Below are 15,008 nucleotides of genomic sequence, written 5' to 3'. Positions count from 1 at the left end.
ATGAAATGCACGCTGTCTAAGCCTGTAATTACGCTACGGTGGATTGATGCTTCATATGTACCAGCCTTACCTTGAGGACATGAAAGCTAATTCATGTGGCCTAACCCTTGCTTTAATCTTTGGTGGCTGATGGATTTGTGTTGTCGTCAACCGGGTCATGAAATATTTTATTTATGGGTTTTTTCGCGTGGGCTGGTTTGACCCGCATTGCCTGGCGATGCATGTGTGCACGCAAACAGAAAACCCGCTTATCCAAACAAACACACACAAACGAATGTCATCTACCTTGAAAGATGGATTGAATCACGGCGTGGGCGAGTGTTTGCATTGGTTTTTACCGTCAGCGGATGTTATTTCAATCTCAATTGTTATCTAACTAAGATGTTTGGAAGAGTTATCATTCAGTTAGTTTCATATTCTGAACTCCGAACCTCCCTCTGTTTACACCGCCAGAAACCAAACCTGTCTTCTTTTCTAAGACATTCCTCTCCAGTGGGACAACAATCAGCGCCGCGCCACCCCCTCTCTGCCCCTGTGCGGCCTTAAAAGGCTTCCCCAGCTGGCGTCTTTCTTGATGATGAGGCCTGAGTGTTTATTACTGAGTGTTCTGCTTTCCAAACAGTCTCCCCAAAGTGGCCTCCCTCCTCTTCGAGCACGTAGCCTGGCATGCAGGCTCTGTTTCCTGGAGAAAAAAAAAAACAGGGGACCTGGATGCACCCACCGAACGCACATTTATTGAGCTTTTTTAAATTAGGGACGCGCGTAAACACGCACGGCCAAGTCAGGTCATCAGCTGCGGGACTGGCGTACAAACATCTGCTTCTTTACCGCTGAAAGGACAGAGGGCAGTGGGTCGTACGAGGTTTAAGACGTATTTTTTTCCTTAAGCCTCTCTAAGCTGCAAACATACGGATAAAGATGGAGGAGAGAGAAAGTACTACTAGTACTAGCACTAGAAGGGAGCCGATTTCCTCATCTGATATGTTGACATGCTGCTTAAGAATCCTTTGTTTATAAAAGTTTTTATATGCATATTTATTATCTATTTCAAACTATGCATTTTGGCTTTCTAGAACGTGTTTAAGGTATCAAATAAAAAAGGCGCCGTATCAAAATACTGCAAAACCGGGTTCTCTGTGTCTTTTGTATTCAGTAAGCGAGGACACAATCAACAAGCGAAACCAATGAAACCGCCGAGTCATGTCCGACAACCAGCTGCAATCAATCAACTAATCAGCACATTGTCCTGCTAATCAGGGGGGATGTATGACTCAGTCTGCTGGAGAGTACTCAGCAGGGGCCCCTATTGTCTAAAAGCTAAAGCAGATTATGGGCAAAAATCAAAAACAGAATAAAGTCAGTAAAGACGAAAGTGATTGTATTGTTTTTATTTTCCTTGACAGTTGACAATGTTTGGTTCAGCCTACTGTTATGACATGTAGAAATTAAAAAAATAAATATATATATATATATATTTTTTTTTTAGATGAAGCAGTGTTGTTGCCCTGGAGCAATAAAATGCTAAGAAAGACTACTTAAACGTATTCTTTTTAGTCTTAAACAGCTGCATAAATTGTACAAAAGAGCCCCTGGCAGAGTATTTAGTGCTAATTAGCAACGGATATCATGTTAACACTTATTTTTTTATCATGTTAGCATGCTGACGTTAGCACCGCTATAGTTTCTGTCTACATTCTTCTGCACAAATTCAAGTTCAAATGTGAAATTACGAGTGGAAATAATAATCATTCAAAAGTTTCATGTCCCGGAATACTCATGTATTAACCGGAGTCCTCTCCTCAGGGGTACGGCTGACTGGTTCGGGGTGAGCAAAGACAGCGACAGCACCCAGCGATGGAGGAGGAAGAGCCTGCAGCACTGCAGCCATCTGTACGGGGGTCTAAAGACGCAGGTGATGCGGGAGATGGAGCTACACAGCCAGGACAACCTCTCCCTGGCCAGCACTGAGACCCCTCCTCCCCTCTACCTCCCACCCCACCACCCCAGTCACCACCACTATGGCATGCAGAGGGTAGGCCAGCGCCCGGGGGGATGGAGGAAGAGATGAGACAGTTCACTCTCTGCCTGTTTTTCACATGAGCCATCCGGCGCTCGCTTCCGCTCTTTGCTTTGTCATCTTGCCTAGGGTTCAATTGATGACTTTCTGAATTCTAATTCATGATGCAAAAACATGAAACTTACAGTGATGCTAGACAGGCATAACAACAACCAAACAATAAAAAAATAAAATAAAATCCGGTAAACAGCTTCCTATCATGTCAGACTCTCACAAATCTGCTTTTGTCAGCATAATATGACACAAACCGCTGTATGTACAACTCCCAAAACATCCTTTCTTTTGGCAAGCTAGCCAGTAAGCTAGCTTGCTGTGTTAGCTTAGTAGCGTTTTGAGTTTGGATTTGGCACTGTGGTTTACTCTGTGAAGCGTTGAAATGCTTATATATCTCCAACAGCCCATTTTTTTCTATAAATTCTGTTTTAGCTCATAGCATGCTAGCAAAGCGCCCTAAGTGCTAGTTACCCAAAATACGCTTGTTAATTCGACTCTAGGGCCTGCTTTTCCTGATTTGTTCTAATATTTTATCAGAAATGTGAAAAAACAGAGTCTCCAGTAGACTTACCAAAAAAAACATTAACTCCCTCCAGTGACGTCTTACCAACGTTATGTTTGAATAAATTAGGATTACACCATTTTTTTAGAAGCTACACACCTTTAAACATACCATAGACCATGTTCATACAGTGGCCATTTTCTTTTGACGTCACTTTCAAGCTCAAATGTTGTATTGTTGTGTCATTCGTCGTATAAATGTCGGGAAGCTGGCGTAAATCTATTCTAATATATCAACACACACAATTTTTTTTAAGGCTGGAAATGAAACACACTGGATGTAATCAAATCGTAATGCAAGCTAGAAAGTGGATGAATGCTAACGTTAGCTAATAGGTTATCAAATGTGCTGCTTTACCTCTAAGTATGGCAAGACACCTCATTTGATTTTTACTGTCAATCATCTTTTCAGTTCCTGATCAATCGAGAAGGGTTGAAATGAGGATGATAATCAAATACACCATATTTAGTATAGGCAAAAAATAACACATTCACATAAATAGATAATGAACTGGGCATGGGTACATCAGTCTAACCCTAGTTTAGATGTGTGCTCTGTGCATCCCTGCTTCTCCCTGTTCTGTCACTGTGTGTTCACTGTTCTGTGTGGCTTAACAATCGATTTTGAAAAGAAAGCTGTGAACCCAACACGTGCGTGCTGTGTGTGTGCAGATCGTAGACCCCCTGGCCCGGGGGCGTGCCTTCCGCATGGTGGAAGAGGTAGACGGCTTCAGTGTCCCGCAAACGCCCATCACGCCCGGCACCGCCTCCCTCTGCTCCTTTTCCAGCTCCCGCTCCGCCCTCAACCGGCTGCCACGGCGACGCAAACGGGAGTCTGTCGCAGTCATGAGCCTCAAAGCTGCAGCAGCGCTAATGAAGGTGTTTATTTCACTGTTTATGCAGTAGACTTTGAATCCCCCCTAGGTGCAGGTGGGACAATCGACCCCCTGGCCCTTTGCTCTGCCCCTGCCCACCCTGAGTCCACCACTGGCTATAACTCCTGTATGTCACACTAACACTACTGAAATGTTACTGCACAGACAAACAACAATCGGCAGAGGCTCACTCTCTCCAGTCTGAGAGAGCGCAGGGTTGAGCTCAGGATGTGTGAATGCCATGAGTTTTCATGCTCACGCACACACTTTAATCTCCATTGTCTTTTAGTGAACACATTTCTAGAGAGAAGCACATCTGTTATACTCTGGTGTCAGGACACACGAATGGATGTTTTTTATTTCTCCTGTGTGTGTCGGCACGTTATATAAAATATGAGATCAGCTTGTCTTACTCCGGATTAAACTCAGGCGAACTGTCTTACAGTAGAGCACGGATGAGTCTGTCCGCGTGGCCCGCACACATATAAAGAGATGAATGGGTGTTCAGTGATAGTATCTGCGAGTGTGTGGTCGGGCGGGGGAAACACCACCGGCAGATGGTCCGTGATAACACACGGCGAATGCTCAGCTTTTCTGTTGGATTGGAGAATATTGCAGAAGCTAATCCACAGATAGAGGTCAGCGCTGCTACATAACCATCAGACACGGTCATTAAGGACGTGCACCATGGGATTCCTCCAGATAAACTGTCAAGCCCAGATGTACTGTATGTGTTTGGCAGCTTATGATCACTACTACAGTACCATTGTTGGTAATAACTATGATGACAGTTGTGTGTGATTGCTTGTTAGGGCCGGACGTTAGGCGACAGCACCGCCGGGCGGTGTCGCAGACGGAGCTTCATGCCTCCTAGTTTCTTTGAAGACGACACCGTGGACTTCCCGGATGATCTGGACACTTCCTTCTTCACCAGAGTGAGCAGTGGAAGCACTTCCACACACTGACAAGATAACCTTTACTTATTGTCACTTAAAGGTGCAGTATGTGAGATTTCAGTTGAAAAAAAAAAAGGAAAAAATCAATAAAATGTGAATAAATAATAGTTTTGACATACTGACAAATAAATATATATCCTGTACATATATGTATCGTGTTGCAGAGCTATATACTGAAGTTAGCATGCTAACCAGCTAGCCCTGTCCTGGTCCAAAGCTCCTGTGCTAACATTATAAACATCTCTGGCTAGACGGCTAGTTACACAGCTTACTGAGCTAACTAGCCACTGGCTGCTTCAGCTAGAAGCAGTTAGTGGTAACTCTAATGACATGCGGCCCCTTTTTAGTTTTGAGCATGAATTCGGCAGGCGGCCAGTTCTTACATGTTGCACCTTTAAGCCTTCTTCTTTTATGTGCTTGTTACTGTCAGAAAAGCTTGTTAAACTGCTGTTTTTGACGAATGAGTTATACATGAGCTGAATCTGAATGACATCACAAGTTCATTGAAAGATTAACTAGTTAGCTCAACGTAAGTATTGTCTTTGGGAAAAGCAAAGGACAGAAAAAGATCCAATCAGTTGATTCAAATCGCAGAATATATTCAGAGTCTTTCAGATTTGAATTCCTACTAACTTAGTTTTTTCCTCTCTGCAGGAAGGCCTGCAGGACGAGTTGTCCAGCTATGCTGATGAGGTTTTTGAGACTCCATCGGAGGCAGCCCTCAAACAGCTGGACGAGAGCGAGCTCACAGGAAGTGCCCTGGACAAGAACGAGCTGGAGAGGAGTCACCTCATGCTGTGGGTTGACAGCTTGATGATTTATATGCGCATGTGTTTTATACTGTCATGCTCTGACTGAAACATTCTCCATTTGACACATTCATTTACATTGTGTGATTCCTCCTCCTGAATCCAGGCCCTTAGAGCGAGGATGGCGGAAGGCAAAAGACGGCTCCCTGGTCCAGCCTAAGGTGCGTCTGAAACAGGAAGTTGTGAGTGTCAATCAGCAGCGGGGGCAGAAGATCGCGGTCCCCGTTAAAAAACTGTTTGCCAAAGAGAAGAGACCCTACGGGCTCGGCATGGTCGGTCGACTCACAAACCGGACGTACCGCAAGCGCATCGACAGCTACGTCAAAAGGCAGATAGAGGACATGGATGATCACAGGTATGACAGCCGATTCTGTTTTCTTCTTAAGATGACAACCCGCTGAGGCAAAATTAAATAGTTTTCGCCAGCAAATGGAGAGTGAAGTTGTCCTTCTGTCCTCCTCAGGCCTTTTTTCACCTACTGGATCACATTTGTCCACTTGCTCATCACCATTCTGGCTGTCACTATCTACGGCATTGCTCCTGTGGGCTTCTCACAGCATGAGACTGTCGACTCTGTGAGTGTATTTTACGGCGTTCATGATGACAAGATATGTATATGGTCGGTGAAACTGTGGAGAATGTATGACAATAATCAGAAATACTCATTCAAAACTTTTTTGTAGGTGTTAAGGAACAAGGGAGTTTATGAAAACGTTAAGTTCGTGCAACAACAAAACTTCTGGGTTGGTCCGAGCTCAGTAAGTATTTTCTATCCTCCATCTATAAACGTCTTTATATAATTCACTCAACTTTTAAGTGTGGTGGTCAAACGGGAAAACCTCCAGAACTGAAGATGTGTTCATCAACTGAACACATCTGGAACATGACAGACGGTGACAGTGAAGGGTCACTAAAGCTCGCCTGAGGAACTGTTTGGGTAGTTTAGATTACTGTAGATCCACAGCCTCACCGAGCTGCGATGTCGTCCCGCAGGAGGCGCTGATCCACCTGGGAGCCAAGTTTTCCCCCTGCATGCGTCAAGACCAGGAGATCCACAAACTGATCCAGGAGAAGAGAGCGAGAGAGAGGGAGTCCGGCTGCTGCGTGAGGAACGACCGCTCCGGCTGCCTGCAGACTTTACAGGAGGAGTGTTCGGTCAGTTTGGACCTTATAGACTCACAGAAGGGTCATTATATTGTCCTGTTTTGTTTTTTTTTTGCATCACCTAGTTGTAAAAACATGAATACGGTGTAACAGAATCACGTTAGCATTGACCTCTTTCCATTGATGTGCCTGTCTTCCTGCAGAGTACCCTGGCAGTGTGGGTGAAGTGGCCTCAGCATCACAGTGCTCCCCATCTGAATGGTACGCTCCGCCAATATGGTTCAGTCTGCCATCAGGACCCCAGGTAACATGAAAACTACTGTCACCTAAAACTAGTAGTATCCTTGTCGATAATGTTGTAGGGATCGTAATTTAGGCAAGAGGCACGGTATGTCAAATAAGTAGCAGACATTAAGTCCACATGTGTGTGATGACGAGATTGTTCTTTTGGTGAATGTTTTTGCTCTTGATTTTGTAGAATTTGTCTGGAGCCAGCCTCAGTTTCACCTCATGAGTGGCCCGATGACATCACCAAGTGGCCAGTAAGTACCGAAACGCTCGGCTGGTACCATCATGTTATATGTAAACTGTTTCTTACTCAGATCGAAAGTCATGTTAGGCCATCGTTTGAGGTGCCTTTCAGTCACACGATCATCATCCTCCTTATTAGCCATCAGAAATGTGACTCAAGTCTCAAGTACGTGCGTCATGATGACATTATAAGCCAATTTATCTAACTTGTTCAGAGGGTATGACACTGAATTGAATTTGTACTTTGATTATTGACATTGAGTGAAATAAATGTGATCAAACAATTCACTTCGTGAAAAGGTATTTATCCCTTCAGTCTCTGAAGTCTTGAATCATGAATTTTCTGTCAAGTGACAGATTGACGTCTGGATGCAGCACTTTCTTCTACACACCGGCGAGATGTTTCGACTTAATGTTTTAAAAAACAACACTTGCCTGGTTATAATCTGCAGGTCTGCACGAGGTACAACTCTGGGAATCACACCAACCTCCCCCACATAGACTGCACCATCACGGGCCGGCCCTGCTGCATCGGAACCAAAGGACGGTAAGGACCGGTGTGACTGTTCTCATGCTTACATGTTAAACTTAGGACACAATCAAATTTGAATAGTGCTGCCTCTTTATGACCTGCATAAGCAAACAAGACCATCAGCGAGAAGACTGGCTTTATATTATGTTGTTAATATTAATGTCAAAGTAACAATCCTGAGATATTGGTAATGATTCCTGTGAGCTGTTGCCGTTGAAGCTAATGATGCGTTTCGTGTCACAGATGTGAAATCACCTCTCGGGAGTACTGCGACTTCATGCGAGGCTACTTCCACGAGGAGGCTACTCTCTGCTCTCAGGTAGGACGAACACTCGTTTCAACCTCTTACAATTTTTTTCTCTAATCAATCTGACTGCTGCTTTTTGATCGCCATCCATTTACGTCGTCTTTCTGGCAGACGTTTGAGTTTAAAATCATCGCTGCTCCAGGTGAGGCTCGAACTCACAACCTCGGCATCGCCCTGCAGGTGACTGTCTTATAAGTACCGCGCGCTGACCGATTGCGCCACTGGAGCTCTGCAGAGAGAGCTGAGAGCTGAAAGGACTTTGGACTGAATTCAGCACTCTCATTTTCCCCCACAGGGTGGCAGTGGATTGAAAAGCAGCAACTTTGGTCCTGACTTAGCCTTTCTCTTCCTCTCTCTTCCAGGTGGCCTGCATGGACGACGTGTGTGGTTTGCTGCCTTTCCTCAACCCGGAGATCCCCGACCAGTTCTCCAGACTCTGGCTGTCTCTCTTTCTTCATGCTGGGTGACTGAACCTCGCTTCATCTCACAATAGGACTGAATATTTAAAGCATCCCTTAGAGACGCGTCAAGATAGATCTGTTTCATCTCTTTAAATCACAGTTACAACTGTAAATTGTATGGATCTGATCCAGAGATTAATAATAACTGTTCTGTGTGGTTCTGCAGGATCCTTCACTGCCTGGTGTCGGTGTTTTTCCAGATGACGGTGCTGAGGGACATAGAGAAGCTGGCCGGCTGGCTGAGGGTCTCCATCATTTACATGCTCAGCGGCGTCACGGGCAATTTGGCCTCATCCATCTTCCTGCCCTACAGAGCCGAGGTACAATATATAAAAACCCCAGAAGCTTTGCTGGCTGTAACTGTGAATGCCAGAGCCCTCTGTGTCATCGACCTGTTCCCTGCTGTTTCGTCTCAGGTGGGTCCTGCAGGCAGCCAGTTTGGCATCCTTGCCTGTCTGTTCGTGGAGCTGTTTCAGAGCTGGCAGATCCTTGAGCGACCGTGGCGAGCCTTCGCCAAGCTGCTGGCCATCTCCGTCTTCTTCTTCTCCTTTGGCCTGCTCCCTTGGATCGACAACTTCGCCCACATCTGCGGCTTCGTGTCGGGGTTCTTCCTGTCCTTCGCCTTCCTGCCGTACATCAGGTAGGGGTTGTGTGCCGGTTTGTTTAAAGAGAGAATGCATCTGAATGCAAACCCATGAGGGTTTACCTACATTTATATGGGAAGATCAGTGCAACTCTTCTATTAGTACACCAATTATGAAGCTAGCAGGTGGTTAGCTTAGCTTAGCATTTAGCGTTGAAAAAGAAAGAAAGAAACCTACCAGCACTTCTGAAGCTGTACATTTTTAAAAAATCTTTGGCTAGCTGTTTCTTGCTGCATCCAGTCTTTATGCTAAGCTATGCTAACTCTCTCCTGGCTGTAGCTTGATAATTATGAACATCTAGGAGAATGGTAGTGATGTTCTCATCCAACCCCCAGCAAGTAAACGTAAAAAGCTCTGGGATGAAAAACTTGCACCTCCGAAACCCAAGCATCATCAGTATGGTTTTGAAAAGATACCTTTTTCTGCAGTACAAGGTGTTCTGTACTAGCATAACGCAAGTTTCTGCTCCTCAGCTTCGGGCGTTCCGACATGTACCGGAAGCGTGTCCAGATCTGCATCTTCCTGGTGGTGTTCTTGGGCCTGCTCTCCGCCCTGGCCGTCCTCTTCTACGTCTACCCGGTGAAGTGCGACTGGTGCGAGTACCTCACCTGCATCCCCATCACGGACAAGTTCTGTGAGAAGTACGACCTGAACGCTCACCTCCTCTGATGGCCGGCCTCTGAAACAGTCAGCTGACACCGGACTGGTCGAGACATTTCTAGATGTCGCGTGCCGATGAAGTTGGACATGCGACACGTTGGTGCAGCAGCGCAGCTTTTCTCCTGGAAACAATGAGCAGTATTTCATGTGTTTGTTTTAATGGTACAACCACAGAGCCACTCTGAATAAAGGCTATGCATGAAAGCCAAACGAACAATGTAAAGATGACTGAAAAGAACTGATGATTGATTTATGTGTGACTGATCTCTAGCTGGGCTAATCGACGAGCAGTCACACAGCAGGAGAGCTACACAGACAGTTGTTATATTCAGCCCTCTTCTGCGGTGAAACAGGCTGAACAGCGCCCCTCGGTGGCCAAAAGGAACACACACCCTGAGACAGCTGCTGTGAGTTTTGTTTTGTACTGTTTTTTACTGATGTCCGAACGGTTTTGTCCATTTACTGGATGTCTTCGGGGTTAAAACCCGCCAAGAAATGCAACTCTTAAATGCGTAAATGTGCCTTATTGACACACAACCACACACAATGTATTTTTGTGCCATGAATCAAACGGTACGCTGATGTTTTTTAGGTTTCACATTCTGACAGAATCATGTAAACTAAAAAATCTGTTTGTACTTTCAGTATTTGACGGCTGGACTGCCTTTTCTCCCCCCTCCCCCACCTCACTGGAGACGTAGTTTCCGCAACAGCCTTTAAGCACTTCAATCACAAACAAACTGTTTTTTTTTTTATATTCACCCCGCGTTACATCGTTTCAGAACACACTTGTATGTTAATCAGCTCCGTTGTGAATAGCTTTTGTTGAGGTGAGTTTGTGTTTTTTTATATTCAATGTGGTGGCGTTTTAGCCACCTGGCAATAAACAAAACAAGAGACTGAGTCAGTTTTTTTTGTCTGATCACAGGGGATGCGTCTGCATGGGAGGAAAGATAGATTTTGCTGCTGCAGGTGAGGCTTGAACTCTCTGCATCACTCTGCAGGTTTATTTCTCATAAGTAACACGCTGACTGATTATGCCACTGGAGCTTGTGTTTACACTGTGTCTGACACCAGAACATAACAAGGAAATAGACATTTCACAGTCCCAGCTTTATGCAATGTTAATAATCTGTAAGAAATGAACCCAGAGCATTTTATACCTCACAGCTCCCCTTTGTGGAGCAGTAAAGAAGCTTCTCAGCAACACCTCGAAGTAAAAATACTCAATTGTAAGTCTCTTACATTTACTTCAGTAGAAATAGTAGTGAGTTGCATAACATGGAACCAGTCAAATATGCAAATATTGGGCAAGTTTAGTCAGGTTTCTTTTTCAGGAATGCCCCAGTGGCGCAATCAGTCAGCACGCGGTACTTATAAGACAGCAATCTGCAGAGTGATGCTGAGGTTGTGCGTTCGAGCCTCATCTGGAGCACTGGAGTTTTACCGTTGTGGCTTTGTACAAATAATAATCACTTTGAATGATATTAACACTTTAACAACAAAAAAAGGCCACATATACCTGCAACATGAATGCTGTCCTCAGAGGTTTGAGCACAGACTTTCTCGACTCGTTACAGCAGCCCTAAGGCATCCTGCGCTTGTTGTGTTAATCAATCAATCAAGTTTCCTTTCAAAAGACAGTCAACAGTGGGAGGTCAGTCAAGATAGTGAGAGTGTGAAGCAGAGCTCCAGTGGCGCAATCGGTCAGCGCGCGGTACTTATAAGACAGTAACCTGCAGAGTGATGCCGAGGTTGTGAGTTCGAGCCTCACCTGGAGCAGCAGGAGTTTTACTGCGAGAGTTGAGCCAAAAAAATACCTCTACACAACTGATCGCATGACAAACAGATAAGATTGCAGTACTAGATCAAATGGTTAAACTTGCCTTCATGCATCCATACCTCAGGCTTAGTTTTCTTTTTTCTTTCATTAGCCTAACCCTAACCCTTTACAGATGGGCTCTGGTGCCTATATCATCTTTTATGAGAAATCAGTGGACGTGAAAACAATTTATTGGAAAGAACAGATGTAATCACAGGTATCGGAGGTTTTAAAAGCACTTCAACGTGTCAGCACGCAATATTCTGGAGATACAATTCTGTTTTTAAAATGTTTTTTAGACTGACAGCTTCATAAATTAGTAAACCAGTGGGACATGGCTCATGGTGTTTTGTGGAGACGACAGTCCAGTAACTGGATTAGGGGAGAACGGGGTTGATTGTCACACTTTAATTTGAACCCCTCAAAAACTGTATGCTAAACAGAATCCCTTACAATGTTTAATGGAACCCTACACTATCAGGTGATAATGGAGTGAGGCAACCGTCCTCAAGCCAGTTCTGTTTTCATGCACCACTTGTGACAGAGATCACTATAGCGGGATTGTTTGTCCCTGTTATTTTAATGGGGAAAACACTAATTTCTTTCACAACTTTTTAAAATTCACCATCAGGTTCCTTTACAATTGTACCTTTTGGGGGAGTTAATCCTCTCCCCTAAATTACCTGAGGACAGGGTACAAACCATGAAATGAGAAGAAAAGACAGGAGGTGTGTTGTGCTCTGTGAACCACCACTAGATGGCAACCCGAGCCCAATAACTTACAGGGTTGATCCTGGAAGCCAGGGTACAAACGTTATCACCACTCAGAGGATGTAAAGCCCGAATTACTGCGACGTTGCTGTGTTGTTCTTTGGGATTTCAATGGGATTAATTTGGGCGGAAAGTTTATTAGCGTGCAGAACTCTCATTGGCGCTCCACAACGCTCCCTGTGTGTTATACCACTGGGTTTATTCATCCTGTCCCTTCACACATGCACATTCGACTGCTGTGGCATTCATTAAGTCCTGTCTGTAATTGAGTCTAAATAAGAGTGTGCTCATGTTAGAGAGGAGCCCTGAGAGCACAAACACAGACGACGCCGTTCTGCATACAAAGTACGACAGCCACAACTTGTATATTTCGGGCACGAAGAGCTGCATTGATTCTTATTTTGTAACAATCTCTCCTACACAGTGGGGTCAGAGGTCACACACTCAAAATGTTTGGGTTTTTTTTTAATGCAGGAAGTTACAATTCTGGGTGATGCTTTAGTGCTCAGAAAAACTCACTTTCTGAGGTAGCAAACGGAAATACTGAGAGAGAAAGTGGGCGCGATGAAACCTTTGCCAAGGCTTCCCGGCGTTATTGATCGTCAAACCGTCTGACATTTTGGACATCAGGTTATTCGAGGCAAGAGGGGAAGATTCTCTGTCCGGCTTTTGGAGTGAGCTTCTTTATGAGGTCTTGACATTTGTGTGTGCTGAAGGGGGTGAAGCCTGTTGCTGCTGGCATTTTATTGATCTAGGTGACAAATCACAGAAGAGAAAAAGATGGAGGAGTATGATGGGAGGACAAATTCCGCTCTCATGTCTGTAGCGGACAGTTTAAGCAGTTATTTGGAGTCTTGTTTCTGGTGACATGTTGAATTGAAGTACAATGACTTTTTCGTTGGTCTTGACCGATATTGGAACTTTGTGGCAATGGTCTGAGGACGATTTAGTTTACTCTAGCATTAAAAGCCAACATTTCTGGGCTTCTGATGCAGCCACCAGATGTCCAGGTAATATATATCTGGGCAAAAACTTCCTCTTGCTGTCCTTCTGTTGTATTTACTAGTCTGCTTAAATGTGAAAGGATTCATATGGCAAACTGGACTGACCTTGTGATTTGACCTCATAGCCCACTTACACTTGACCTAAATACAGCAATGAGTCACTGTCCAGAGGTGGTCCAGATCTTACAGCCAGGACACAGGTGCCCATGACATAGGCCTGGATTCTGGCCCAGATATTATCATATATTTGGCAGACATATCTCTCTGTCATAGATCGGATCTGAACCACCTGTGAACCAAAACTCTGATCACTGGGCCAGACAAATGTTGCTATAGATGAAACCAGGCATAAGTCATTTTCCTTCCTTTTGCCAGAATGACCAAAAGTCGTTTGGAGCATTTAGGCCCGCCTCTTTTTGGGTCCCCAAAAGGGGCGGGGCTAAATGCTCAATCATGTTCTCCAGCTGGTTGCTAACTGTGTTTTTCAGCTGTTTGGTGCTTTGAGAGCATAAGAGCGAACTAAAATAGTAAAGTCCTTGCCAAGAAACCCAAAACAATGGGTTTGGCTATGACTCTTCATAGGTTCATCACTTTATGTGAACCCTGTCACACTGTCATTTGAATTTGATTCGATTGTTAAAATAAAACACTGCTTACAGCAGCTGTAAGCTTGATCTACATATCAAATCAGACATACAACATTATGTGACCTGACACTCTGTGTCTGCCTCCTCTCTTTTTTTAAATCTTGCGTGGCGGAGCAGCTAATAGTGGCAAATTAATGACCGCCGCCAACATACAGATCCTGCAGAATTATCTCAGGACTCGTCTTATTCTCTCATCCAGTGGGTGCTCGGCCTAATCGAGGCAGCACCCGAAGCCATTAGACCCCCTCCCCTGACTCACAGCCGCCCCTCATCCCCCGCAGACTCCTCATAGGAAATTATCTCTCCCCTCTCCTCCAGCCTTCCACCCCCACCCCCCTCCTCCTCCCACACACAAGCACTTCTCCCTTCTCCGGTCCAACTCCATCCCGTCACGTCCTCCTCCTCCTCCTCCTCCTCCTCCTCCTCCTGTCCATTTCATGCCTCACAATTTCCATCACACATTCATTACTCGGTTTTTCCAATTCTCCCCCTCCACACCTCCGGCCCTCCATCACGGCTCCTATAGAGATGTAAATGTGACATGAAGAGGATGGTATCTGAGCGCCATTGATCAGCATCAAACGAGACACACTTTAGATGCCCAGTAGATACTCCTCAGTCCTCCCCGTCTTCCTTCCCGTCGACCTCGCCTCATGTCATCTTTTAATAAATAGTTGCAGCAAATTAAAAATCAGCTGCCCCACATCAATACCCGGACTAGATAGGTAGACTCATAGGTAGATAGATTGTAAATAGACGTAATTGCTGTTGCGTCTTCACGGAAAGGCGACCCTGAAATGGGACCCTGACAGCTGGCCAACAGGTGGCCACTGACAGACCCTCTCTCTTCATTGTGCCTGGAACAACCAACACACACACACACACACACACACACACACACACCCACACTGACAAATACACACTCAATCTCCTCAGACTCAGCACCCTGGCCATCAGGTGAAGGGGGCCGACCAAAGAAGGGGGGAGGGGTGTTTGTATTTGTGTGTGTGAGAGTGAGGAGGAAGGGGGGGGGGGGCTAGCACGCACCTGTCTGATGATCCCACCTATGGCAGGGTTGATAGAGAGTAATGTTATAGCCCCCCCCCCCCCCCCCAAACCACATGGTCCTATACACCACCTGGACTGATAGTGACAAACCTTGTCTGCGTATGTGTGTGTGTTTGTCAGTCTGTGTATTTTCATCTGCGTTGTAGGCTAATGATCTCATTGTTATCATTTCAGGTATTTAGTTC

General features: G+C 45.1%; 1 protein-coding gene and 2 non-coding genes across 7 annotated transcripts in view; 2 read left to right on the top strand and 1 right to left on the bottom strand.

Moving 5' to 3' along the window:
- Nucleotides 1-10,414, top strand: part of rhbdf1b (rhomboid 5 homolog 1b (Drosophila)) — a 41,350-nt gene extending 30,936 nt beyond the window's left edge. For 3 of the 5 annotated variants that reach the window (XM_030400900.1, XM_030400901.1, XM_030400903.1), the window contains 16 exons: nucleotides 1,804-2,032; nucleotides 3,305-3,511; nucleotides 4,320-4,442; nucleotides 5,118-5,260; nucleotides 5,379-5,627; nucleotides 5,736-5,847; nucleotides 5,956-6,030; nucleotides 6,266-6,427; nucleotides 6,580-6,680; nucleotides 6,855-6,918; nucleotides 7,360-7,454; nucleotides 7,683-7,758; nucleotides 8,109-8,209; nucleotides 8,374-8,527; nucleotides 8,624-8,847; nucleotides 9,325-10,414. In XM_030400900.1, coding sequence (XP_030256760.1) covers nucleotides 1,804-2,032; nucleotides 3,305-3,511; nucleotides 4,320-4,442; nucleotides 5,118-5,260; nucleotides 5,379-5,627; nucleotides 5,736-5,847; nucleotides 5,956-6,030; nucleotides 6,266-6,427; nucleotides 6,580-6,680; nucleotides 6,855-6,918; nucleotides 7,360-7,454; nucleotides 7,683-7,758; nucleotides 8,109-8,209; nucleotides 8,374-8,527; nucleotides 8,624-8,847; nucleotides 9,325-9,520 — 2,311 coding nt within the window. In that variant the 3' untranslated portion in view covers nucleotides 9,521-10,414. The remainder of the gene's footprint in view (nucleotides 1-1,803; nucleotides 2,033-3,304; nucleotides 3,512-4,319; nucleotides 4,443-5,117; nucleotides 5,261-5,378; nucleotides 5,628-5,735; nucleotides 5,848-5,955; nucleotides 6,031-6,265; nucleotides 6,428-6,579; nucleotides 6,681-6,854; nucleotides 6,919-7,359; nucleotides 7,455-7,682; nucleotides 7,759-8,108; nucleotides 8,210-8,373; nucleotides 8,528-8,623; nucleotides 8,848-9,324) is intronic. The other 2 variants (XM_030400902.1, XM_030400904.1) reach the window with 2 other exon arrangements.
- trnai-uau (transfer RNA isoleucine (anticodon UAU)) lies at nucleotides 7,881-7,974 on the bottom strand. The gene is made up of 2 exons: nucleotides 7,937-7,974; nucleotides 7,881-7,916 (listed from the first exon to the last, which is right to left on the bottom strand). It is a non-coding gene; the product is annotated as a tRNA-Ile (tRNA).
- Nucleotides 10,415-11,199: 785 nt separating the features above from the next.
- Nucleotides 11,200-11,293, top strand: trnai-uau (transfer RNA isoleucine (anticodon UAU)). The gene is made up of 2 exons: nucleotides 11,200-11,237; nucleotides 11,258-11,293. It is a non-coding gene; the product is annotated as a tRNA-Ile (tRNA).
- Nucleotides 11,294-15,008: the final 3,715 nt, after the last annotated feature.

Source organism: Sparus aurata, chromosome 20 (genome assembly GCF_900880675.1).
Source record: "Sparus aurata chromosome 20, fSpaAur1.1, whole genome shotgun sequence".
NCBI lineage: Eukaryota > Metazoa > Chordata > Actinopteri > Spariformes > Sparidae > Sparus > Sparus aurata.
This window is presented reverse-complemented; position numbering and strand designations above follow the sequence as displayed.